Source organism: Oculina patagonica, chromosome 12 (genome assembly GCF_052425735.1).
Source record: "Oculina patagonica isolate OP01 chromosome 12, crgOcupat, whole genome shotgun sequence".
In the NCBI taxonomy this organism is placed as follows: Eukaryota; Metazoa; Cnidaria; class Anthozoa; order Scleractinia; family Oculinidae; genus Oculina; species Oculina patagonica.
In genome coordinates, this window is record NC_135769.1 from 21,159,328 (window position 1) to 21,186,224 (window position 26,897).

General features: G+C 37.9%; 4 protein-coding genes and 1 pseudogene across 10 annotated transcripts in view; 1 reads left to right on the forward strand and 4 right to left on the reverse strand.

The window, feature by feature from the left end:
* Positions 1-101: 101 nt before the first annotated feature.
* Positions 102-25,184, reverse strand: LOC144633687 (neuropeptide Y receptor type 2-like; annotated as a pseudogene). The gene is made up of 2 exons (XR_013567086.1): positions 24,812-25,184; positions 102-1,136 (listed from the first exon to the last, which is right to left on the reverse strand). The product of XR_013567086.1 is annotated as a neuropeptide Y receptor type 2-like (transcript).
* Positions 4,383-6,765, reverse strand: LOC144633686 (QRFP-like peptide receptor). The gene is made up of 2 exons (XM_078492546.1): positions 6,594-6,765; positions 4,383-6,006 (listed from the first exon to the last, which is right to left on the reverse strand). Exon 2 carries the CDS (start codon positions 5,964-5,966, stop codon positions 5,031-5,033), a length of 936 nt encoding a protein of 311 aa, XP_078348672.1. The 5' UTR covers positions 5,967-6,006; positions 6,594-6,765; the 3' UTR covers positions 4,383-5,030.
* Positions 8,195-10,512, reverse strand: LOC144633691 (QRFP-like peptide receptor). Its single transcript, XM_078492551.1, has 2 exons — positions 10,485-10,512; positions 8,195-9,764 (listed from the first exon to the last, which is right to left on the reverse strand). Exon 2 carries the CDS (start codon positions 9,749-9,751, stop codon positions 8,873-8,875), a length of 879 nt encoding a protein of 292 aa, XP_078348677.1. The 5' UTR covers positions 9,752-9,764; positions 10,485-10,512; the 3' UTR covers positions 8,195-8,872.
* Positions 12,621-26,897, reverse strand: part of LOC144633685 (neuropeptide Y receptor type 6-like) — a 43,736-nt gene continuing 29,459 nt past the window's right edge. For 3 of the 6 annotated variants that reach the window (XM_078492542.1, XM_078492540.1, XM_078492539.1), the window contains one exon: positions 18,012-20,088. In XM_078492542.1, coding sequence (XP_078348668.1) covers positions 19,121-20,065 — 945 coding nt within the window. In that variant the 5' untranslated portion in view covers positions 20,066-20,088 and the 3' untranslated portion in view covers positions 18,012-19,120. Of the gene's footprint in view, positions 14,968-18,011; positions 20,089-23,919; positions 24,579-26,897 lie in introns of those variants that run through there. The other 3 variants (XM_078492545.1, XM_078492544.1, XM_078492543.1) reach the window with 2 other exon arrangements.
* On the forward strand, positions 25,139-26,814 carry LOC144633684 (histamine H2 receptor-like). Its single transcript, XM_078492538.1, has one exon. It carries the CDS (start codon positions 25,266-25,268, stop codon positions 26,214-26,216), a length of 951 nt encoding a protein of 316 aa, XP_078348664.1. The 5' UTR covers positions 25,139-25,265; the 3' UTR covers positions 26,217-26,814.

Sequence of the window (26,897 nt, forward strand, 5' to 3'; positions counted from 1 at the left end):
AATGCACCTACAAATATAAGTTATGTATGAAAAATCAAGAAGTATCGAGTTGGGAATGGTAATATACATTAGGAACAAAAAAGTATGGTATTGAGAAAATCTATCTCCTGCACAATTACAACGAACGAGTTCAGTTCTCAGTCACTGTTTTCGAGTTTTGACCATCACTGTTAATAAATTACTCAATTGATTGATTTGATTCCAAAACTTTTTGTTTCCTTTGTTTTGCGAGTGTCTAACTGGTTGTTGCAAGACACCAGTGAAACGAGATTCTTCTTGAACTGTTGACTATGAAGGGTGTACACGAGTGGATTGAGGCAGGAATTCAACAGGGCGCTTGCAGTGGCCACAGAAGACACTGTGGAATACCCACCAGGAATCACGGGACTTAGCACGCAAAGCACTGCGGGAGGCGTCCAGCACGCAATGAAGATGGCAGAGACTAAAATGAACATCTTGGTTACCTTATCTCTTGAGTGTGAAACGGACCTTGAAGAGCCTGGCACGAGAATACGGTTGCGCAGACACAAAATTATCCGCGTGTACAGGTATGCCATGATACATATCGGCAGCACAGAGTTGGCAAACGACCAAGTGAGGTTATACGCTTGAGTCGTTGTGTTATCTCGAAAGTTCTCCACGCATATTTGACTTTCTACGTCGTAGGCCGATACTATACATAGCTGGTATAACCAGAAGGATTGCCAACATCCATAAAATTGGCACCAACCACGATGGCCTACTATGACTGAGTTGTTCCAATGGACGTACGGTGGCATTATAACGTTCAAAAGCTACCACCACTAGAAGAAAGCTCGAGGCTTGAAACCGCCGCCCAACCCAAGTTCCCTCCGGTAATGAACTTGCACAGCATGTCTCCAATAAGGCCGCTTGGTTGCTCGATGAATTGGTTCAGAATGCAAGGAGGAATGAAGAAGACAGCGACCAGTAAGTCAGCGATGGCCAGGTAAAAAAGAAGCCAGTTGTTCGAGGTTCTCATTGCCTTTTTCTTCAAGATGACAAGACACACTAGGGAATTGCCTGCTATGTTGAAAGTTATTATGGCGGTAAAACATAGTACGTATACGAGAGTGGTTGTAGATATTGCCATTTCGATTCTTCATTCAAAATATTTTCTGAAAGCAGAAGTTGTGCGTTAAATTCAGATGATAATATAACTATTAATAATGTAAAAGGGGCACGAAACTTTGCTCAATTTGTTGCCCAACAAACCAACTAACAAACAAACAAACAAACAGACAGACAGACAGACAGACAGACAGACAGACAAACCAAAATACTTAGTGGCAATAAATGCTTAGTGATTGTTGATCAGCCAATGTTAATCAGTGAACTATACCCAGCTGAAAAGTCGAACGGATTAAGAACAAGTATTATTCGTTGAAAATTTCACTTTGAACTCTTTTCAAACTTCCACTCTTGAGAACAAGAGTTGGCTTGTTTCGAAGCTCGAATTTTGATTGCGGAAGTGGTTAGCAAATTGACGCTACAGGCAAGTAAGAATTTGACAGATTGCTGACAGAGAGCTAGTTTCACAGAATTTTATTACTATTTAATAAAAGTCGACGTTGGACCTAAAAGAGTTATTTCTTCTTCAGTTACGAAAATACCTGCAATTAACATTTGCCACTGCTCAGATTTTATATAAAACGTGTATTTGATAATTATTTACTAGAAATTGGAAAGGTCCGGTGTTTCTTTTCACGCTGGATCAGGAATTCAATATTGTGGATGTAAAACATTTCAATCTTTTATCTTTCAAAAAGTTCTGTTGCGAGTTGTAAATAGCAGAATATAAATCAAAGGTCTCTTCGAGATACCGAGGAAATGATAATATTGAAAGCGATTTGCGATGCATTAAATCAACAGGTTAAAACCGATCTTAAAGTTGACTGCCACTTTGCTCCAAAAAACGTATCTTTTGATTTTCCTTATTATCAGCTGGTTGGGAATTTTCCCTTGTCAAATTCCTGCTTAGCCATAAATCAAGCGTCTGTCATTATCGTCTCGAGTTTCACCTTTGTCTATTTATTTACATTTTGTAAGAGGCACATTGGGGTATAGTTTTAAAAAAAACTTTCCGTTAGTTGACCTCATCCGTTGACCTCAAGCGGCGAGCAAAAGCCAGTATAGCAAGTACATAAAACGGACTAAATGACGGTGTTTCCGTAATTATCGGCTGGCTGCAAATTTCTGCTTAGATTAACGAATCTATAAATAAACGTTATTATGAAAGCCTCCTACGCAGACGTTTTTTGGATTGCGGACGAGCCTAAAGAATCTCTGTGTCACTACATTATGAAACAATAGTTCATCGCATTGGCCAATATCCTCTGACAATGAAGATTCGCAGCAGCTTTTCAGCATGTTAAAGCTAAGCAATTAATCGATTAATGGTGAAAAATGCCTACCTTTAAATTGCAAAAGGCTAGATGACGAGCGACGCGTGAAAATGGAAAAAATTATAGACTGTAGTTTCGACACGGACAGGCCATCGAAATTGCCTGCCTTGTACCTTTTTCCTTTGTTGAGCCCATTCGAGAAATTGCATAACACTTCTTCGATCGGAAGTGCTGACGCATTCCTATTGAGTGACGTTTTTATCACCCACAGCGAAAAGTTTTCCCTTGAGAAATTAAAATGATCCCTTCAGAAATAAAAACAGTCCCTTGAGGGTTTTCAAAAATTCGAAAAATTCGACAAGAGAGTGCCGTCCTTTTCCTCTAATCTTCTATTTTACTTGTAAACAAGCAAATTAGTCGGAAAAAAATGATGAAAGCAAATGAACATGCTTCCTACGGTGAACTGATGTAAGTAAAATTTTCATTATGGACAAATACAAGGTCCGATATCTGATATCTTTGATGAGTTATTTACTGCATGTATGATGAGTCATGGATGTATATTTACCTGCTGTAAGCATATGTATTTTATAAGATTCTATGATATATTATCCAAAACGTAAAATTACCTTATAATTGAGTGGCTGTAGTCGATTGTTTATACCAACTTAACACAGAAAGAAACTGATGAAGCTAAGACGTGAATACAAAGCTTTGTTGATGAGTAAAAAATCATTATTTTCCAGGCGATATTAGTAATTCCGGATACGTTGTCAGTCCAAGGCAATATAAAGTTTATGTATGTACAATATGAATTTTTACGCAAGATGCTCGTTTGTTTTCTGTCATGTAGCGCTGTGGCATTATTGATATTCATGCAAGATCTTATCATTTCGGAATAAAATATTTGTAATCCACTCTCTAGTATATTGCACGTGTTTTCAAAAACACATCTAAAATTATTAGTTACTCTAAAAGAGATGATATAAAAATCTAGGTTCGACACTCCTTTTAACGAATATTGATTACAAATCAACATACTGTAAACGCAAGAAAATGAAAAGTTCTCTATTTAAATTTGCAATAGAATACAGATTCTGCGAAGATTTTTGTTAACTGAACGTGTTTACCACCTTTGTTTCATTAAATTTACTTATTACTTATTCGTATTCAACGGTAAACTAAATAAAACTGAACCTTTAGCCTTCGACCATTGCATGGACCGGAAAAACCGACCTTGAACATTCCTGTAATACACATTTAGGTACTGTACAAAAGTTTTGTAAAACACATGATCATCAAACGAAAAACTAAAACGAATCGATTACAGATTCCTATTTTCGATAGACCAAAAATTTGCACACATTGTAGATGCAAAAAAAAATACCAATAAGGGACGAGTTCTGTGAGGGGCTTGGCAAATTGCATTTGTTCAGAAAACTTAAATATTGAAATACTTACAAAATGGCTTTATGCATTTTGTGACGACCCTGCTCCCTCGCTGGTTGAGTTATTGTTATCAATCTTCGATCGTATGATAAGTTTTATAGTTACATAGTCACCTGGCATTCAAGACAGGTGATGCGCCTGTAGAATTAAAATGCAACGCACGCACAGTCATAGGTTAATTGAGTTAACACTAAACTTCCGTCTTAGACGTCTCTTTGGTAAAAGGAATCTCGTTTAATATTTTTCGAACGAAAAGTATTATAAATGAGAACATATTAAATGAAACAAATGAAACTGATCTAAGATTAGATGTAATAGCTTAATAACATATCTGACACCGCCTTTGTTTGGTGTTAATTTAGTGAGCTTTAACAGACAGGTGACAAGAAAAGAGCAAATAACCAACCAGGGATATTTTAAGATATGAAGTTTATATTGTAGTCAGGTTAGGATTGTACATTGGTTGTGTTTTGTCACTGACTCGCTTTTGCAACGAGTTGTTGGAAATCCAATTCTTCAAATATCAACCATGATATACCACCCAGTTCTCACAACAAGCATAACAAGAAACATTTGGCAATCGATAATGAGAGCTATTTTTTTGGTCAGAACTTTTAAAGAGGAGGAAAAAGCAACGTTTTTCTTTTGCAGCTGAATAATGCAAAATTTTTAGTGAATTTCGTCAGTCATTACTACGTGGGTTGTATAGTTTACGCTTGATTTGCTGTAGTTAAAATAGAACTTACGCCTTCCTTAACTTATGTAAGCCGATGATATTGTTATGGTAGTCTGATATCTGATAGAGGATTCGACAAAAACTTAAGTTTCGCCTTCGGGCAAGCAGGTCTCAACTTGCTCGCCCGAGCCGATTTCCCACTTGCCCGCATTAAAAAATAAATAAAGTAAGAAATAAGCTCATTAATAATTCACAATCTTGGGGTGATTATATCTCACAAAGTGTTTGCGAATTTCGTACAATTTGTTCGCGTATTTATTTTTTAATATAACGCGGTTCAGTGTATAAAATATAATGTTGTGTACATTAAGCTGCATCTTTTACGCTTTTGCAATCACAAGACCATTCTGAAGTGAATAAACCATCCAACAATTGAAGTGACTGAAGTGGTTTTTCTTTTTCGCATATTTTTCTCCCAATCCGGTGTGCTTCGAGACTGCACGACGTAATGTTTATTTTTGGCATTGGAAGACACTAATTACTTAATTGATTGATATAATTCCAGAAGCATTTGTTTCCTTTGTTTTGCGAGTGTCTATCTGTTTGTTGGCGATGCAAGACGTTAGTGAAACCAGATTCTTTCTGAACTGTTGACTATGAAGTGTATACACCAGTGGATTGAGGCAGGAATTCAACAGCGCGCTTGCTGTGCTCACGGGATACACTGTGGCATACCCGCCAGGAATCACGGGACTCAGCACGCAAAGCACTGCGGGAGGAGTCCAGCACGTAATGAAGATTAGAGAGACTGAAATGAGCATCTTGGTTACCTTATCTCTGGACTGTGAAACGGACTTTGCAGAAGAGCCTGGCACGAAAACACGATTGCGCAGACACAAAATGATCCGAGTGTACAGGAACCCAATGATGCATATTGGTACCACTGAATTGGCAAATGACCAAATAAGGTAATAAGCTCGAGTCGTTGTGTAATCTGGAAAGTTCTCCACGCACATTTGACTTTCTGCATCGTAGGCCGATACTACAAGACTTGGTATGTCCAGTACGATCGCCATTATCCATAGAATTGGCACCAACCACGATGACCGACTACGACTTAGTGTTTGCAGCGGATGTAAGGTGGCAAAATAACGCTCAAAAGCTACCGCCACCAGCAGAAAGCTCGAGGCTGAAGCCGCCGCCCATCCCAAGACTCCACCAGCAATAAATTTGCACATCAGATCTCCTATAATGCCACTTGGTTGTTCAATAAAGTAACTCAGGATGCAAGGTGGAATGAAGAAGACAGCGACCAGTAAATCAGCGATGGCCAAGTGAAAAAGAAGCCAGTTGACTGAAGTTTTCATCGTTTTTTTCTTACATATCACTAAGCACACCAGAGAGTTTCCTGCCATGTTGAACATTATCATCGCTGCCAGAAATACTACGTACACCAGAGAGCCGATCGAAAGTGCCATTTTGTGATTTGAAATCTTTTCTGAAAGCAGACGTTTATATCTGTGTAGAGAATTGAGTATATAAACTCTTAATGCTGGCAAACGAATCACAACAATTATTAGCATATTTCGTTGCGACTGATTCATTATTATGGACTAAACATTAGTTGGTCTTCTGGAAAGTCAATAAACCACCCACTTACAGATATACTGAAAAATAAAACTGCAATGCAAGCCAAACAAACATAGAAGAGATCGAAATACATTGAACATTATGTGCCGATAATTTCTTTCTGTAGTCAAGAAAATGTTATCTTCCTAGAATTATAAGATTCAGGATGAACACATTTAAAAACAAGTACGATAATTAGAGGTTTCTTCCCGAAGCAACAAAGCGTGCATTTGAGTATAAATTGAGTTAAACTTTGGGGGTGAAAGTTAGAACACTGAAATATACCTTTTAAAAGCGTTTTTGTCATTAAATTAAACCAAGAAAAGTTTAATCCCAAAACTACATCAAGATCAATGATGCACATTTGAACGTTTTGTCAAGTTTCTGCAAATTAAACAGCTCTGAGTTGATAAGTAATTTAAAAAAAAATCCAAACGAAAAATATTTCTTTTAAGAAGATCAAGAAATCAACAAACCTTCTTGACGCAAATAAATAAATTTTCTGTTCCAAATGCTTTTCAATAGAGGGCGGACTCTGCGTGGATGTCTGTCAAATTCAATGTGTTTGCTGTCTTTCCGTAAACCCTGAGATATTCGGTAGAGAAACAGAATCGAAATATCTTCTCTTTCTGTTTTAAAAGACTGTGGTCCACTATGTTTTCTTGTAAATTTGACAAGAGTTTTGTTGCTACAACCTTAACAACTCGTTGTCTTGACTCAACTAATTTAAATATGTCATTTTCTAGCAATCGGTTCTAAAAGACAGGTGATACAACCAACCTTTCTAAATGACACCCACAGTGGTAATTTCAATTTCAACAAAAAAAAACTTGCGTCTTTAATAATTAATCAGCAGCGAATGTAATTTCTCATCAAGTTTTTTGTTTTTCACTTTAGGACTTTTTTGTGGTTACGTACCAGTGTTTAATATGATATATTGCAGCCAAATAAAAGACCCAATGTGATCGGGAAAGTTGTAGGATCGGCTTGTAACGATCTGGTGAAATTCGGTACACCAATATATTCTTACAACTACCATTAAAAGAACTGTATGTCAATTTGTTAGGAGAAAATAAATTTTGAGCAAGGAAATGAAAAGATTAAAACAAAGGAAGACACAACAAAGTTTATTTTATACAGCTGAATAATTGAATCGTGTGAAAGTTATGTAAATTCGTCAGTCATTATTGATTGTTCAAATACGTGAATATTAGCCAGCGTATGTAATCTTGACATCAGCGTTCTGTCAAACCAACAGAAGTTAAATAAAAAATATATGGAGAAACTTTTTGTCTTCCAACGCGTTATCATGCTGTTCGACAGTGTGCCTACGTTAACGATTTTCTTTTAAAACAAACTTCAAACAAATTTAATTGTTAATCCAAAAATGGAGTAATCGTGCAACCATCATGAAATGATTTATTTTTTATTTTTGTCACGAACAAATGAAATGGCTGAAGTTAAATGTTCCATATCTCGTGGCGCTCAGGTACAGGGTGTTCGGGAAAAATCGAGTTCGTTATATTCGATATAAACTCACCTAGTAAGGTTGCTATTTCTCTATTCCTTGTATTGTAACACATGTCTTCAATGGACGTTATCTCCGAATTTTTGTCCTTGGAAAATATTTATTTTTACAATATAATGTCAATCGAAAGCGTAAAACTATAAATTTATAAATCATCAGGATCCTATTCGTTGTTAATATTATCACGCGAACACCATTGATACAGAATGGTGTTAGATCGCCTAGGTTAATTAGGAACTGGGCGAAATTTTAATGTAACTTGTTTTCAAGGAATTGTAATACGATGGAGATTCATCGGTTCGTTGTTACCCGGAAATTCGCGACATCAAACTTGTGTGCTGACCATTAGGTCACCGCGCCTCCCATTTGAATAATGCATGCATGACATTGAATTTCAGACCAACTGAGCTTGATGAATACAGATAAATTTCCAATTCAGATATAACCACATATTGCCGACATCAATAATAATAATAACAACAACAACAACAACAATAATAATAATAATAATAATAATAATAATAATAATAATGATGATGATGATGATGATGATGATGATAACGACTTTAATACAGTTCTTCCACAACGTGGCTCTTCGCCTGTACATACTACTAAAACTACAGTATGAATATAAGTATAATAATACATTCCAAATAACAATAATGTTAAAATACATTCATCTCTACGATCTAAATGATTGTGAACGGCTTTTCAGAAGAGTCTATATTCCTTTGTATTCCTAATATTGGCAGGCAAAGCATTGAATATAGATGCAGCAGTATCCTGAAAAGTGCCATGTTTCCTTAGGCAAAAAACGGGATCGATGGATAATCTTAATTTATAACTAGGTACATTGTGAAGGCTTAGTCTTACGTAATCCGGAAAGCTATCATCTATAGAGATCTAAACGTTGGTTTAAAAATAAACATTTCCCGCCTTAGTGAAATGTCTTACTTCAGTGTTTTGAGGTCACCTCCTCCAGGCAGTAATAAAAATATGACGAGTTGAATAATCAGTGCTGGCAAATATTTGTCACATGTGTTGTTCGCAACCCATGGTTATGGAAAGGCTTTACTTCCGCCATTTTCCCCTTGACATGTTAAATATACGCATATACTTTGTACTTCACATTCTTGACATGTGACCGCATGATCAAGAAGGGTTTGGCCAGATGCTCTCGCGAAGATTGTCATGATCTGGGCACGAGATCATTTTTGTGAGTGACAACTACTTGCTCTTACGGTAAGACATCAGTGAAGCCAAATTTTTCCTGAACTGTTGACTATGAAGGGTGTACACCACTGGATTGAGACAGGAATTCAACAACGCGCTTACTGTGGTCACGGAATAAACTGTTGCATTCCCTTCTGGAATCACGGGAATCAACACGCAAAGCACTGCGGGAGGGGTCCAGCACGTGATGAAGATGACAGAGACTGTGATAAGCATCTTTGTTACTTTATCCCTGGACTGTGACACGGACTTTGGAGAGCAGCCTGGCACGAGAACACGGCTGCGTAGACACAGAACGATCCGCGTGTACAGGTATCCCATTATACATATGGGCAGCACTGCACTCGCAAATGCCCAAATCAGGTAGTATGCTCGAGCCGTTGTGTAATCTGGGAAGCTCTCCAAGCATATTTGGCTTTCTGCATTGTAAGTCATGACTACGAGATTTGGCACAATCAAAATGATCGCCGTCATCCATAGAACTGGCACCAACCACGATGGCCGACCACGACTGAGTTGTTCCAACGGATGTATAGTGGCATGATAACGCTCAAATGCTATCACCACCAGAAGAAAGCTCGAGGCTGAAGCCGCCATCCAGCCCAAGGCTCCACCGGTAATGAACTTGCACAGCATGTCTCCAATGACTCCACTTGGTTGCTCGATAACGTGGCTCAGAATGCAAGGAGGAATAAAGAACACAGCGACCAGTAAATCTGCCATGGCCAGGTGAAAAAGAAGCCAGTTGATCGAGGTTTTCATTGCTTTTTTCTTCAAGATGACAAGACACACTAGGGAATTGCCTGCTATGTTGAAAATTATCATGGCGGCCAGAAATAGTATGTACACAAGAGAGCTGGTCGAAATTGCCATTTCTTGATTTAATCTGTAAACAGAATTAAGTACAACAGTCTCTTTTGCATATAGCATTTTAAATTATGAACTGCAGGGAAGCTTGTCTTCTTAGAATTCGGTAGAAGACTGACTTACAGATTAATTAATTTAATCATCCTGAGAGAAACTATGGTATGAACGATTAATACAAGAGGATAAACTCGAACTTAAATTTCGTTCCTCTTTTACATGAAAAGACTCCGTCTACGTAGAAAATGAGATTAAGGATGAAAAATATTTTAAAACAACGACAATGTACCCGACGTTTGGGAAGTTTAAAAGCAAGAGGATACGACTGTTTGCATGTCAACTTACGCTGAGAAAATTTGAGCATTAAAAGATACGATGGTCGTAAAAAGCTCCTTTGTCAATGAATTAATCCTAAGAGTTATTATTTTTATCCTGTAAGGAAAAATGAAAAATACATGTGCACATTTGAAGATCTCATGGAATCCTTGCAAACTGGAATGTGAAGTGATTCCTGATTTAAAAAAAAATTAAACACAAAGCAAAAAGATTCGATATTTTGATATTCCTTTCACGATTTTTAGAACTGAACACTCTTTTTAGATTCAAGTAATTAAACGTTCGCTTCCCTGAGTTGTCAACAGAAAACGGATTTTGTGTAGAGGTTTGTTAACTGAATTTTTGCCTTTTTGGACTAAATCCCGAAAATTTCGGTACTAGAGTTACAAAACTGAAATACACTTACAAAATGGTTTGAATTTCTCTGATTTGGACCGCCCTCCTGTTTCGTTAGGTTGATCAGCAGATTGTTAAAACTTTAGATCTCGTGACGAGTCAACTGAAATAAATATAGTTTATATGTGAATTGTCCAGCAATCAATTTTTAAAGACAGGTGACATATACACGGATATGTCACCTGTCTTTAAAAAAGTGATTTCCGGATAATTCACATAAATATATATTTATATCAGTTGAGTAGTCACGAGATCTAAAGTTTCAACAATCTGCTGATTAACCTAAGAAGAGGGCGGTCTATTGAAATTACATCCGCAATGGAACATCAATATTTAAATAAAAAACCTTCGCGGCTTCAATATTTAATTATTTTCTCATTTCTAGTTAATTTTTCGTTTAAAAAAATATTATAGTGCCAGAGAATTTTTTTTTTTTTTGGGGGGGGGGGGGGGGGGGGGATTTGAGGCGGAAAGGTTTAGTCTGAAATTTTGCCTTTTTGTCTGGTCAGAAATAGGGTTAGGGAACTACAAGACCGATCTATCAGTCATAATAGAATATTGATCTTTTAAACGTAACAAGAGAGTACAAAAAGTAGCAGAGAAAAGTCGTCGGATTTAATTATAGACGACCAAATACCACTTCAGGTTAAAAAAGGATGCAGGTGTTAAAAGTTCATAGCTGATATGAGGAGCAAAATATGAAATACAGTGAGGGCAATTATAAAGTGTGTTATGTTATAAGGTATTGACAGTGTTTTGGATAAGCAGTCGGTACGCCCCCGGGGGGGATTTTAAAAAAGTTGTAGCTCTTGCTGGTGAAAGCAAGTTATAATTCACTTAAATACAACACAAGATTCTTACAACAAAAGTTAAATGAAATACATGGCAATCGGCGAGGAGAATTGAATATTTTACCTTGGATTAAAAAGGATAAAAACAACGTAAGACAAAGCAGCGTTTTCTTTAGCAACTTAGTGATTCATGTAAAATTTATGTCAATTTTACAGCCATTGTTCATCTGTAATCTAGTCCAACAGTATCTTTCATTGGTCATGAAAGCTGTTCATAGAAATGGAGTCAATATTAATAATGTCGAACAAGTTGGATACGCTGAACTTATATAATTAATGTTTCTTGTCCTGATCAAATGACACGCCCATTATCTGATACCTTATAAGAAAATTTTGTACATTATATTAATATTTTTTTGCAACTGTAAGATAGTCGTCATTTTTAAAGCAGTTTAGCAGTAAATTCTACAGCATTAGGTTGAAGATGAAGTTCGAATGAAGTGTTCAACATGACTCGAGCATGGGACAAAGAAAAAATTCTGAGTCCCCGACGGGAATCGAACCCATGGCCTGATCCTAGCATTATGCAGGACGCGTGTCACTTATCAACCTAGTAAAATGGCCCAGCCACAAGAGTCTCCGTAGCTCAGTTGGTAGAGCGCCCAACCGGATCTGGAGGCCATGGGCGACCCGTGGGGACCAGATTTTTCTTTGTCCCATGCTCAGTCATGTTGAACACTTTATCTTCTTATTTATTACCGAGCTAAATTTACCATCTTTTTATTTACTACAAACTTGATGAATTCCACATTGCGATCCTAGCAGTATGCAGGACGCGTGTCACTTATCAACCTAGTAAATGGCCCAGCCACAACGAGTCCTCGTAGCCAGGTGGTTAGAGCGTCCAACCGTTCTGGGAGGCCTGGGTGTTCCCGTCGGGGACTCAGAATTTTTCTTTGTCCCATGCTCGAGTCATGTTGAACACTTCATCTTCATTATTTATTACCGAGCCTAAAATTTACCATCTTTATTATTTACTAGCATTAGGTTATTTCTGATTTTTCTCCCCTTTCATTGCCAGACTATTTAAACTAACCAAAACTTGCCCAAACGAACTATTTTAAGTTTCTTTCTTTAACCGTTATATTACGGACTGGAATGATATACCATCCAATGTTATGGACGCACCTTCATTGAACTTCTTCAAATCTTCTCTATTGTAGTATTTGTCTGCTTGTGATTAATTGTGTATATATCTTTTCGAATTCTTTTTTATTTTTGACAATTCATAATGTTATATCTTATCTTTTAGCTTTAAATACACCTGATTGAAGAATCGTTGACCCATGAAAAGCATAAACCATAAACGATTACCCAAATGTCGTATGATGGTATGATTCTAATCTTCTTGCTGGAAATCTCGAGAAATATCAACCTATGAACAATGGCTACAGTCAGGATAATAACAGTGCGGCGCATGCAATCTGTGTGACAATAAGGAAATCAAAACGGAGATAATCTTAGGGCCTGATTACATGAGCCGGGCTGGCCCGGTTAGCCGGGCTGGCTCGGTTTGCCGAGATGACTTTCATCTTGGTATTACATGAGCCCGGTTAGCCGGGCTGGCCCGCTTTGCCGAGATGACTTTCAGCCCGGTTTTAGCACGAATGATCAGAGCATAAATGATCTTGATCACCTTTTTCCGGCAATTTGGTGGTTAATGTTTTGCACTTATGCAGCTGGATGGGTTACGTTACCTCTACATCCTATTTAGAAGGAGTAGCATTGATTTTTTCGTCGGATATTGTGCTGGGAAGAGAAATTTAATGCTGGCCCGCTTAGCCCGGCTGGCCCGGCGAACGCGATTACATGGAAAATTTTCAGCCCGGCTAGCCGAGATCCCGGCATCGCGATACCGGGATCTCGGCTAACCGGGCCTGCCCGGTTGTCATGTAATCGCGAAGTTGATTTTTGTTGCGTTTAACAGACGTGCCGAGATCTCTTCAAACCGAGCCAGCCCGGCTCATGTAATCAGGCCCTTAAGCTCTTGATTGTTACCAGACTCAATACTCAACTTTACTGATCAGCTTATTCAAGTAATTCATAATAACTTAAGAGGGCTGAGTTGCCAACATTGATGAGCAGGCGCTAACAGGACAAATGCATCCTAATGTAAAAAGTAAAGTATAAACTATGTCCAACCTATATCTGTAACATTTTTAGTAATCACAATTTTCCTTACGTTTTAAGACAATCAGACGGACTTCTCCATTCTTACTGTATCATACGGTAAGTATTCTTTGCGTTACCTTGCGCCTAGGTTATGGGGAAAATTATCCCCAGATGTTAGAACGGAGAAACTTTGAATATTTTTAAAAATAAGATAGTAACTGTGACATTAGCTTACTGGTTGATGATGGCTGTAAGGGCTGTTTCCCCTGCACATCATAATTAGAGAATCTTATCATTTTTATATCTTTTTAGTGATTATCATTCAATTCTTACACTATTAGACCAGCTTTTATTAGATAATTTGATAAGTATTATTTGGACTAGAATTTGTTTGAATGTTATTTGATATTTAACAAAGTTTTAAATATTTTTTTTAATTGTCTTTTAAAATCTATTGATTTCGTGTCCCGAAATTAGTTTGGGTTTTCCCGAGCTAAGTGGTTATTTTGACACGCTAATAAAGTTTCTATCTATCTAACTTTCCGCTGTTTTATCTTGAAACTGTGCTGAACATGCGCATGTACGTCGTGTGTCATATAAAAGATAGATTCTGTGCGTGTGAACTACTTTCTCTTGCAGCAAGACACAAGTGAAGCAAGATTCTTTCTGAACTGGTGACTATGAAGGGTGTACACCAATGGATTGAGGCAGGAATTCAACAGCGCGCTGGCTGTAGACACGGAATACACTGTGGCGTACCCGCCAGGAATCACAGGACTCAGCACACAAAGCACTGTGGGAGGGGTCCAGCACGCGATGAAGATGACAGAGACTGAAATAAGCATCTTTGTTACCTTATTTCTGGACTGTGAAACGGACCTTGAAGAAGAGCCTGGTACTAGAACACGGTTGCGTAGACACAAAATGATCCGCGTGTACAGGTATCCCATGAAGCATATCGGCAGCACTGAATTGGCAATTGACCAAATAAGGTAATATACACGAATCGTTGTGCCATCTTGAAAATTCGCCACGCACATCTGACTTTCTACATCGTAGGCCGATACTACAACTGGTGGTATGTCCAGTAGGATTGCCAGTATCCACAGAATTGGAACCAACCACGATGACCGACCACGACTGAGTTGTTCCAATGGACGTACGGTGGCGTTGTAACGTTCAAATGCTATCACCACCAGCAGAAAGCTCGAGGCTACAGCCGCCACCCAACCCAAGGCTCCACCGGTAATGAACTTGCACAGCATGTCTCCAATAACTCCTCTTGGTTGGTCGATGAAGTGACTCAGAATGCAAGGAGGAATGAAGAAGACAGCGACCAGTAAATCAGCGATGGCCAAGTGAAAAAGAAGCCAGTTGATCGAGGTTTTCATTGCTTTCTTCTTTTTCGCTATTACAAAGCACACGAGAGAGTTGCCTGCTATGTTGAAAGTTATCATGGCGGTAAAACACAGTACGTATACGAGAGTGGTTGTAGATATTTCCATTTCGATTCTTCATTCAAAATCTTTTCTGAAAGCAGACGTTGTGCGTTAAATTCAGATGAAAAATTAACTATTGATTCTGTAAAAAGAGATACGAAACTTTGCTCAATTTGTTGCCCAACAAACCAGCAAACAAACAGACAGACAGACAGACAAACCAAAATACTTAGTGACAATAAATGCTTAGTGATTGTTGATCAGCCAATGTTAATCAGTAAACGATACCCAGTTGAAAAGTTGAACGGACTAGAACATGTATTATTTGTTGAAAATTTCATTTTGAACTCATGGCGGACAGAAAAAGGACATATACAAGTTGCCATTTCTTGATTTTATATGTAAACGAATTTTAATAAACCAAACACTGGATAAAGCAGTACAAATCATATTAAACAAAAGAGGATGAATAAAATTATGGACTACAAACAAACGGGCCTTCTCCTAAGGGAAACTGTAATATGAACAACTTATTTAAAAAGAAACGATTTACTCGAACAGCTATGTTAGTTACTTTTTTGTATACGAAAAGACTCCGTCTACATGGATTATGGACTTAGGTGTCAGTTATTTACCCTTGTACACGAACACATTCTATCTGCGTAGAAAAATTCGGTTTGGGATGAACGTATTTCATAAACAACGACAAGAACTAGTTATTTTCACCTGAAGTTCAGGGAGTTTTAAGGGAAAGAGATCGTACGTGACTGATTGCATGTTAACATGCGTTTGGTACATTTGGTATGAAAAAGATACGATAGGGCGTAAAAGCTCTTTTCTTAATGAATTAAACCTTAGAATTTTTTATCCCAAAAGGAAAAACAATTTTAAAATGCACACATGAAGATCTTTTAACCTCTTCGCAAACTAACCTCCGGATTGATTACTTATTTCAAAAAATTAAAAAACAAAGCTATAAGGTTTGTTACTCCTTTCACCACGATACTTATTAGAAATAAACATACCTTCGTGAATGCAAATAATCAAACGTTCAGTCTGCTCTGAGTTGTCACCAGAAACAGGATTCTGTGTGGAGATTTGTAAACTGAATGCGTTTGCCTTTTTGGACTAAGTCCCTAGAATTTTGGTGCTAAAGTTGTAAATAAGTACGTTTTCAAAATGTTTTGAATTTCCGTGATCTGCACCGCCCTCCTCTTCCGCTAGTTTGATCAGTATATTGTTTTAACTTTAGATTTTGCGATTACGCTACTGATATACCCAGACATATGTGGATTATCTAGCAATCAGACAGGTGATATATCCATTCTATCAAAATAACATCCGCATTGGTAAATTAAAATTTAAATAAAACCTTTCCGCTTTCAATATTTAATCACCAGCTAATGTAATTTTTGTCATTTGTAATTAATTTTTATTTATGGAGTTTTTGAGTTTCTATTTATGGACTTTCTGAGTTATGGTGATAGATTTTGCATTTTTGGGTCCAAATAGGGTATGCTTTATAAAGGGAACTACAAAACAACCCAGAGGTAAAAGGAGTAGAAAAGAGAAGGCATTGGAATTGATAAGACACGATTAAATACCGATTCAGGTACGAAATATGTTACAGATGTTAAAGGATCAGATCTGATAAAAGGGACAAAATGTGAAGTAAGTTATGGACAATCATTAAGCGTGTTCTGATATAAGTTGGATAGGCAGGCGGTACGCTCCCATCTTAAGTTCAAGGAGTATCCCCCGGGGGTGTACTAAAAAAGTTGTGGCTCTTGCTAGTATTGAGCAAGTGGTAATGCAGTTAAATACATCACCAGATTCTCACAACAAACTTTAAAAGAAATACGTGGCAGTCGCCGAGGAGAATTGAAATGTCGAGCTTTGATTGGAAAAGGTAAAAACAACGGAAGAAAAAAAGCAGCGTTTTCTTTGGCAGCTAAGTGATTCATGTAAAATTTATGTCAATTTGACAGATCGAGTTGTATCTTTCATTTGTGATCACGAAAGCTGTTGATAGAAATAGAATTAACAATATTTATATAACTGGTCGAAGAAGTTTGATACGTTGAACTCATATAATTCATGTTTGCTGTCGTGAACAAATGATACGCCAAATATCTGATACCTACAAAGATGCTTGTTGATAAATGTTATGTCCGTCATGTCCCATAAAAATAGCTTAGAAATTTTTTTCATTTTAAAAGCAAAAAATTAACTATATCGGAGTTTTATTTTTCAATTAAAAAATAATAACTCCTACCGCATCAGGTCATTCCTGCTGGTTTATTTGCTTTTTATTGTCACAGCATAAAAAACGTCAAAAAGAATAAAACAACAGTATGTGCCTATATCACGGGTTAAAAGGGCGCGTGCACATGTATCCCTTAAATTTGGGCAGAATTTTAAGGTTCTTATACACTTATATTTCAACGCCTAGTTCAAAATATATATAGTTATTTATTCTTTCGCTGTTTTGTCACAATTTTTCTTATTAGCAATTCTATGTAATCACTCTCACAATATAACTTTCTTGATCGTAGACATGGTTGATAAAACATTTGCTCATTATATGCGATATTTTTCGCAACTAGCTAAGATATTACATCTTTTCCACATTTTCAAAGCAAACTGTTCGCTACATCCCAGTCTTTTTTGATAGTAACTTTCAGTTACATCAATGCTTCTAATTTAATTTCTTTTTATAGTCAGGGTATCAAAACTATCCAAAAACAATAACACAATATAAGGATGTGCTTATATGACTTGGGTTAAAAGAAAACGTGTACATGTAATGTTTCCTTTTACCTTGCACAGAATTTCAATGATCTTTATACACCTAAACCGGCTATTAATTTTAACGACTTTTCCATCCAAGATTAAGCGATTCCTTCGATTTTTCGAGATTTTAGAGATCTCAACTCAGGCTTAGCTAGTACTTATAGTTGGGATTTTTAAACCTTACTAACTTCGACATTGTTTGGATCGCCACGCTATCTTTACCAAAGGGTCTCTGAAAAAAACCTTCCGTTATACCTAAAGTTTGTTATGATAGCTGAAGAAATCCAATAAGTTTCTAAAGAATGATCGGTTCCACATTTTCAAATTGGTTGACCCTCATAACAAAGCTTCCAAATTTACTTTTATTATTACTTTTACAGCAAAATACAACTAAACCAGTAGCCGTAGAAAAAGCCAGCAACAGAAAAAATCCTAAGAATTCTCTCACAAGCTGGCTAGAGAAATGCCCAGAAATGCACGCAACGACGACAATGGCGAATTTGACGAAATTTCGCCAAAGGTCGACATTTGATTAAATGAGCCCGAGGGATACCAAGAAAACTGCGAATTCGACGAAAACGACGAATTCGGTGAAAATGTAAAAATCCGGCAAATCATATGCAGTGTAACTTTGTATGTTTGTTTTTGCGAATGTTACTTCTCGACTCATGTCTAAAGAACGAGGCACACATGTATGTACTTTTTCTAGCTGTTTAGCCATCAGATGTGTCAACATGATTTGAGCTGATTTGATGAGTTTGGCATTTTGAGGAAAATTACGAAAGTTCGCCAAGGCCGTCGAATCCGTCAACATGGCGGGCTTGCATGAGTTGAGCTAATTTGCGTAGGTTTGGCAGTTTGAAGCATTTGAAAAAATTTCGCCAATTTTGTCACATTCGCCAAATTCGTCAAAACCGTCAAATCCGTCAACATGATGGGCTTGCATAAGGTTTTGCCAAACTCACGGCGAAATTTTGTCAAATTCGCCATTTTCCTTGTTGTGTGCATTTCTGGAAATAAGTGGCTGGCTACCCAGGTAACTAATTAATATCGGCACAACAACATGTATGATAAGAACATAGATAAAAGATAAGTAACTAATGCAATTATAATGCATGCTAGTGCACCCGGGTAAAGTGTTCTACTCGTGTCGACACGAGTCGACACGAGTACAACACGCTGGCCATTAGGCCACCGCGTCTCCGCTGCCCTCCTTTGTGCTTCTTTTAACATGTTAAGATGCTTTGGTAAGGGGAAAATATAACCAATTTCCATTGATTTTTAAATCTAAACGAGCCGACGGTGCATAACTTTGTATAAAGCGCATGTTTGGGGAAAATCTTTATTAACTTATTGCTACAGTTATCCATGAAAAGCCATGGACTACTAAGCTCTGCATATTAGGAACAAACATAAGTTCTGAGCTGCAACTCTTAAACTTTTTTAGCCCATTACAATCGACTTGTAGATATAATGATTCCAGAAGCATTTGTTTCCTTTGTTTTGTGAGTGGCTAACTCCTTGCTGTCCCAGCAAAACACCTCTGAAACGATATTTTTCCTGAACTGTTGACTATGAAGGGCGTACACCAATGGATTGAGGCAGGAATTCAACAGCGCGCTTGCTGTGGACACGGAATACACTGTGGCGTACCCGCCAGGAATCACAGGACTAAGCACGCAAAGCACTGTGGGAGGGGTCCAGCACGTGATGAAGATGGCAGAGACTGAAATGAGCATCTTGGTTACCTTATCTCTCGACTGTGAAACGGACCTTGAAGAAGAGCCTGGCACGAGAACACGGTTGCGTAGACACAAAATGATCCGCGTGTACGGGTATCCCATGAAGCATATCGGCAGCACTGAATTGGCAAATGACCAAGTAAGGTAATATACACGAATGGTTGTGTAATCTTGAAAATTCGCCACGCACATCTGACTTTCAACATCGTAGGCCGATACAACAACTGGTGGTATGTCCAGTAAGATTGCCAGTATCCACAGAATTGGAACCAACCACAATGACCGACCACGACTGAGTTGTTCCAATGGACGTACGGTGGCGTTGTAACGTTCAAAAGCTATCACTACCAACAGAAAGCTCGAGGCTACAGCCGCTACCCAACCCAAGGCCCCACCGGTAATGAACTTGCACAGCATGTCTCCAATAACTCCGCTTGGTTGCTCGATGAAGTGGCTCAGAATGCAAGGAGGAATGAAGAAGACAGCGGCCACCAAATCAGCGATGGCCAGATGGAAAAGAAGCCAGTTAATCGAAGTTTTCATTCCTTTTTTCTTCAGTATTACAAGGCAGACCAAGGAATTGCCTGCTATGTTGAAAATTATCATGGCGGCCAAAAATACTGCGTAGAGTAGAGAAGTGACCGATGATGCCATTTCTTTCTGAAAGTGGTAGCTATCTGCATACAAAATTAAATAAACAAACCTTTCACATCGGATTAAAAATTGGGAACTACAGTTACCTGTATATGTCACAGCAGCTGATATTTAGTAATAAACTATAATACTTGGCCTTCTGAAACAACCTTAAACGACCGACTTGCACCAAAATTGATTTGCTTATCGTGGGTGAATCTGCAATACGAACATTTAAAAAAAAGAAACAGTACTGTTATATACTTCTCTTCGTACAGCGGAAAAACCTCTCTCTCTAGGTGAATACGATGTAAATTTTTCAAAAGCAAATGTTTGTTGTACCCGAAGTTTGGTTCGACGCAAAAGCGATGATACCTCTGATTTCACGAGTAGTTGAGCACATTTGGTCATGAAAGCAAAAAACCTATAACACAATATTCGTATATGATCTTTAATCAATAAATTAAACCTTAAGCATTATTCAACCAACGGAGAGGTTTATAATACACAATCGAACATTTGTAAACTGGGATTTGTAGTGATACTTATTCGAAAAAAATCGAAAACCAAAACAAAAAGGTTTGATATTTTGGTATTCCTTTTAAGATTTGTAACAAACGAACACACCTTGTAGATTCAAAATAAACAAAAAATTCGATGTTCTGAATTGTCAACAGAAAACGGATTCTGTGTGGAAATTTGTAATCTGAGTGTATTTACTTTTGACTAAACACCGACAAGTTGAATATAATTTAAACTCAAATAAACTTACAAAATATCAGAGATTTTGAATTTCCTTGATCTGGACCGCCCTGCTCTTTCGTTTGGTTGATTAGTAGACTGTGTTAACTTTACATTTTCTGACGACTCGACTGATATATGTCAGTAGGATTATCTAGGGATCACTTTTTGAAGACAGGTGACAAATGCAACCCAATGAAATTACATCCGCACTGGTTAATTAATATTTGAATAAAAAACTGCACCTTTAATAATTAATTACGAGCTGATGTGATTTTTGCAGAATGGTGCCTGAGCACAATTCCAGAATGGTGTCAAGCGTTGTCAAGTCGAATTAAGCTCAGAAAATTAAATTATAGCCCCAACGGGACTCGAACTGTCGAACCTATGACCTTTTCCTCGCTGTCTCTCCGTTTTGAAAGACTACGCTTTTTTATCAGTTTGATCAGCAGATTGTTTCAACTTTACAACTTGTCGTGACGTCAGCTAATATAAATACATGTGAAATAGGTTCTAAAAGACAGGTGGGAGAACTGTCTTTTTAAAATGACACTAACTCTGATACAATGTAAATTTAATTTAAAAACTTTGCGCCTTCAATAAATGCGAGTGCAGGTTTTTGTCAAAATGAGTAAATTTTCTCGTTTGAGGTCTTTTTTGTGGCGACAAATATACAGTAATACATGTACAGTAGAATCCCGATAGCTCGAACCCAAAGTTCCTCGAAACTCCCGATTTCTCGAACCAATTTTCACTTCCCTTCGGATAATACTTCTCTGTAAGGCCCGGTTCAGACGCCGTACTTTTCATGAGCCGAACTCAATTCGAATTTGGACCGACCCAAATTGACAAAAGTACGCCTTTGATTCAGACGCCGGACTTTTTGGCCGTTCCGAGGCCGTTCCTAATACAGTTCCAATAAAACCAGTCAAAATAAATTATAATAATTTATGATATAGTAAATGGTTTGAACCCAGGAGTATCAGTAGGTCGTAGAGTATGATCGTCCGGGTGAGAGTAGTTCTGAGAAGAACTGTTGTTGGTGACTGACGTTTCGACAACCTGAGCGGAAATCATCTTCAGACTCTGAAGATGATTTCCGCTCAGGTTGTCGAAACGTCAGTCACCAACAACAGTTCTTCTCAGAACTACTCTCACCCGGACGATCATACTCTACGACCTAATAATTTATGAATTAGGATCGGCACATGAAAAGTACGGAGTCTGAATCAAAGCCGTTCCAAAGGCGTTCCACAGGCGAAATTCTCGGTCAAGCCAGGCGAAAAGAACGGGTGAGCTGTTCCAAATTAGCCAATTGAAATAGCCGATCTAATTTGATTCAGACGCCGATCTTTTCATGTACTTAATTCACACATGAGCCCGGTTAACGGGCTGTCTCGGTTACCAGGACAGATTTTGACGTCTGTTCATATGGAAAATTTAGCCCGGTTGACGGAGATAAAATTCAAGAAACGAAACCAAAATTGCGACACATAAAGTTGCATCTTTTTGCGACTATCGTAGCTTTATCGACCCTTGTAGCTTTACTGATAAAGCTAATTCGCATATTTCTAAAGTGGAAATAGATACAAGGCAAAATTATGCCATTTTGACCGCCCAGTTACGAAAGGGAAGCTATTTTTTCAAAAACAGTTGCGTCCCGGCGGCCGGGCTGGAGTGTTCATATGAGGAAATTTTCTTCCCGGTTGCCGATATCTCGTTTGCAGAAACCGAGATATCGGTAACCGGGCTGGCCCGCCTTCTCATATGAACACATCAAAAATTTTACAAAGAAAATAGTAGTGAGCCGAGATCTCGGTAACTGGGCCAGCCCGGTCAACCGGGATCATATGAAGAGGCCCTTATTAAGTTCGGCTCATGAAAAGATCGGCGTCTGAACCGGGCCTAATTTTACCCATGATTTTTCGAACCTCTCGATTTCTGGAGATTTGAGTAATCGGGATTCTACTGTATATTAAACAGCTGAATTAATGACTTGGGTGGCTGTGCTCGCACTGAACTAAGTTGTAGATTTGGCTAGTATTAACCAAGTGAAAATTCAACACACCATAAAAATCTCACAACTAACATCCAAAGGAATGTAAGGCAGTGATTAAGCAGAATTGAACTAGTGAGCATCGCAGTGGAAGAACTAAACCAAAGAGGACAAAGCAACATTCAGTTATCTTTTGCAGCTGAATAATTGACTCATGTAAATTTTATGTAAATTCGTCAGTAACAATAAATCTTAATCTGTGAGCATGCAATAGCCAGCGCAACATTTGTCTCCCGTGACTTCAACTTTTCGCAATCATAGAAATTAAATTAAAAAGAGAAGCATAGAACATGTTTTGTCTTCCAACGATATCTCGTGTTGTTTGTTATGAATTACGTTTTAAAAACAAACTGAAAACAAATTTAATTATTGCAGTCAAAAACGGAAGCAGAGTAACCATTCATCCAGGATGAAGTAGGCTAGTAATTAATATTTTTATCAAGAACAAATGAACATCTGAAATGAAAGACGGACTGCGCGGTTATATTCGGCATATTGTAAAACAGGACTGGACTAGACTGGATTTTCAAAATATGGCGGATGCACTTGTGAAATATGGACATGTTTTACAATTTTCCGTTTTATTTACCATACCTTGTGAGGCTCAGATATATACGGCGCTCGGCAAAAATTGTGTTCATTATATCTGATTTTCATTACAAGAGCAACTTGTCAACTAACTATTTCTAAAAGAAAAACACATGCATTCAATATTCGTTGTATCCGAGTTTTTTTCCTTTACAAAATGGTAATTTTCATAGTATGTCACTCAAATGATCAAAAAAATAACACTAAACGACTAGGCTGCTATATTTTATAATCCTATCAAGCAAATGTCATTAATTTTGACTGGTTAGGTCACCCAATTTAAGTATGAAGTGCTTAAGCAAGATTGGTTTTTCATTTAGATAAGCGGCGATTAAATTTTTTACTGCTTACTTAAAACATTTTAATAGTAAGACTTGTATCAGGTTTTACTGACCGTAAGAATTCCCATCAACTCTAAAAGAATTATCAGTATAATCCGAAGTAGCAAGATTTTACCGCCATTGTTAGCAATCAGCAAAGTGGTTTTTACCTTTCTCTTTCAAATTGCGTTTACCCTATCTTGTGTCCTTCTAAATCCAGCAAGAACGTCTTAATTTGGTGCAGGTTTTTTCATGTTACAATCTATCTTCAGTTTTCAACACTATAACTGAAACAATCATTTCAAGTCGGTATAAAGACCAGTTTAAAACTGTGGGTTTCACATGTTCAGCTGGAGTGAAAAAAGTGTCTGGTTGCTGGGTGCTGTAGAAAATTGATAGGCAACAGAGTCAATATTAACTCAACTTAATGGAATTAAAAAATTTCCGGTTCCCACTGCAGACTTCCCTGGCCATTTTTTTATTCATTTTTTGTTTAATTTTCTAGGCTTTTTTAAAACACCTAATTATTGTTCATTTTCAAACCCAAAGGTTGGAAATCTCCTAACGCCGCCATAACATCTACTGAATAATCGTTGTCTGCATGATACGATGAATGCCTGCCTTTTGTGTATACGGAACAGACGAACTGCAAGACGCGAAGTGTCAAGGTATATACATATACAAAAATACGTGTTATAATAGCATCTCTAACTGCGTGGACATTGGAAATTAAAATAGTTGGCGGCGCACGTGTAGAGATGGGTATAGCGCCGTTCAAAAAAAAGGTCTACAACATTCGCATGAGGCTATTGTATTTTCCTCTAATGGTCAATGGGTTCAAAGCTAACAGACCTCTCTCTCCTCCCCCCAAAAAGGTAAGTCTTGTAAATTTCATTGATTTGTAAATTTTTAAAAGGTAGCTTTTTATCAAATGTAGGCAGTTTTATACTGAAAAGCTTGTAACCTACTAGCTGACGGAAATCTCGAGTAGCATGCAGTCCAATTACTATTACCTAAATCTTCAACGTTTTAGTAATTATTACATTTATTAACTCTATTTACCTTATTAAAAATTATTTCTCGCGAGCTTGGTTTGAAAAGCGTAGGGGGCTTACTGCTGTAGAACTGGGGGAAGAAAAAAAACGAAACAAGTGCAAAACGTAATCGTGAGAGGCTTGGGGACAATCGAATCGGCGCTTTTGTTGTCGCCGAAATACAAAAGGACTATAATTGCGCGACTTTCAGTCATCCTTCATTGCTTCGCCTCATACGGTCAGATCAACCCCAAGTATCTCAAACTTCCTGTTTTTCCTGCTACATCGCCTTTCCGCTTCCCCTTGGCGAATGGGCGGTATCTAGAACTTCCTGATTTTCTTAGTAAATGTGCACCATCTCAAACTTCCTGTATCGCGAACTTCCTTCCCTCTCTCTCAAGCTCCTTAACTTATCGGGGTCCAGTTGTCTTCAGACGCTGCAACGAATACAACTGAATTGAAGTTTCCCGCTAGCTTTTGGAATGTGGATGAATTTATTGGTCGGCATGAGCAACACAACTTTTAACACGACGACAGGTCCTCTGTGTCCAAGTCTACCAATCCAGGTTACAAGCCTTCCTTACACACCAAATGCCACGGCACAGACCGTCACCTTAATAACATGCATCATAAACGGAATCACTTGTCCAGTGGCGACTGTTGAGAATCTGCTTGTCTTCGTGCTGGTTTTAAGGAAACGCAGTTTGCGGACCACTTATAATACCTCTGTACTGTGTCTGGCATTCACAGATCTCCTAATTGCCATGTTTATCCAGCCCTCCTTCATCGCTTATCAGACCGGGAAGTACGTAAGCAGCACATACGCGTGCGTTCCGTATTTCATAAAGACTGTGTTTGAGTTCTGGTGCGTGGGTTTGACATTTGTTACTCTCGCCCTCATAACTGTCATGAGATACTTTGCCGTGTTCAAACCGTTTCAGTATCGGATCCATGTGACTCCGTTGCGAGCGATGTTTGGGATTTTCAGTGGGTGGCTTTTGTGGACCATGTTCAGCTTCAGTCTGCGATTTTCCTCCTCTGGAATGAACTTGAAAGCTTATTCAATCTTGTGCTCCATCTTAATAACATTTACTCTGATCGAAACAATCTTTGTCTCAGTAAAATTGTACTTCGAAATCAAGCAACGTACTGCTAAGCGTACTTCGGATCAGGAACACAGCAGTGCTATCAAGGCGACAAGAACTATTTTAATAATCACTGGAGCGTTCCTCATCTGCTTCTTTCCAATCTTATGTGCATCCATAGTGCACCACGCCGGCGTGGCAGAGAATGAAGTCGTCTTTCACATCATCTATCCGCTGGCCGAGTGTGCGCTGTTTCTAACCGCCCTTATCAACCCGATTATTTTTGTGTGGAGAAATGTTTCTATTAGAAGCAGTTTGAAGGAATTCACAAAGCTCATGAGCAACTAGAACGAACACGGAACAGAATGTGGACACTGTAATGAAATTATTTAGTGCTTTTTGTCTAATAAGTGCCCGTTTTTGAATCAGTGCCGTGATTTCTATTCAAATTGTGAGCTTCCCACGGAAGCACTTTGTAAATATAATTATCATCATACCCTCCTCTTCGTATGGAGAAGACAGGGCCATTGTAAAGCCAGTAATAATTGTTTAACAAACTTCTCATAATTATAACGAGATCCAAGCATTACATATTCTTCCTTTGAAATTAGATCAAATGATGTTCTTAGTGATGATTAGATCAAAACTGAAAATCTTAAAATGACAGTAGTTGGACTCTTTTGCGTTGTCTGGGATAAATTAATGTCTACAGCGCTCAAGATGACCTCAATAGAGTTCTGCTTCAGCAAACATGAATAAGTTAAGCTCATTTATAACAGAGAATATTATCTGCCTCGAGATACGATGTTTTGTAGCCAATTTCCCATCTTCCTTCAAGATGGTCCACAAGGAAATATCTAATCGGTGATGTCATTATAGCTGTATATATTTTTCCTAAATAGTTTGTAGGTTACGTCATAGAGGCAAACAAAACTGTTAAAACGTAGCGGCCACGGTTGATCGGTATGACGAACGAGTTTTGTTTAGAATATTATTATTATTAAATATCACTTAGTACTGAAAGGTTAG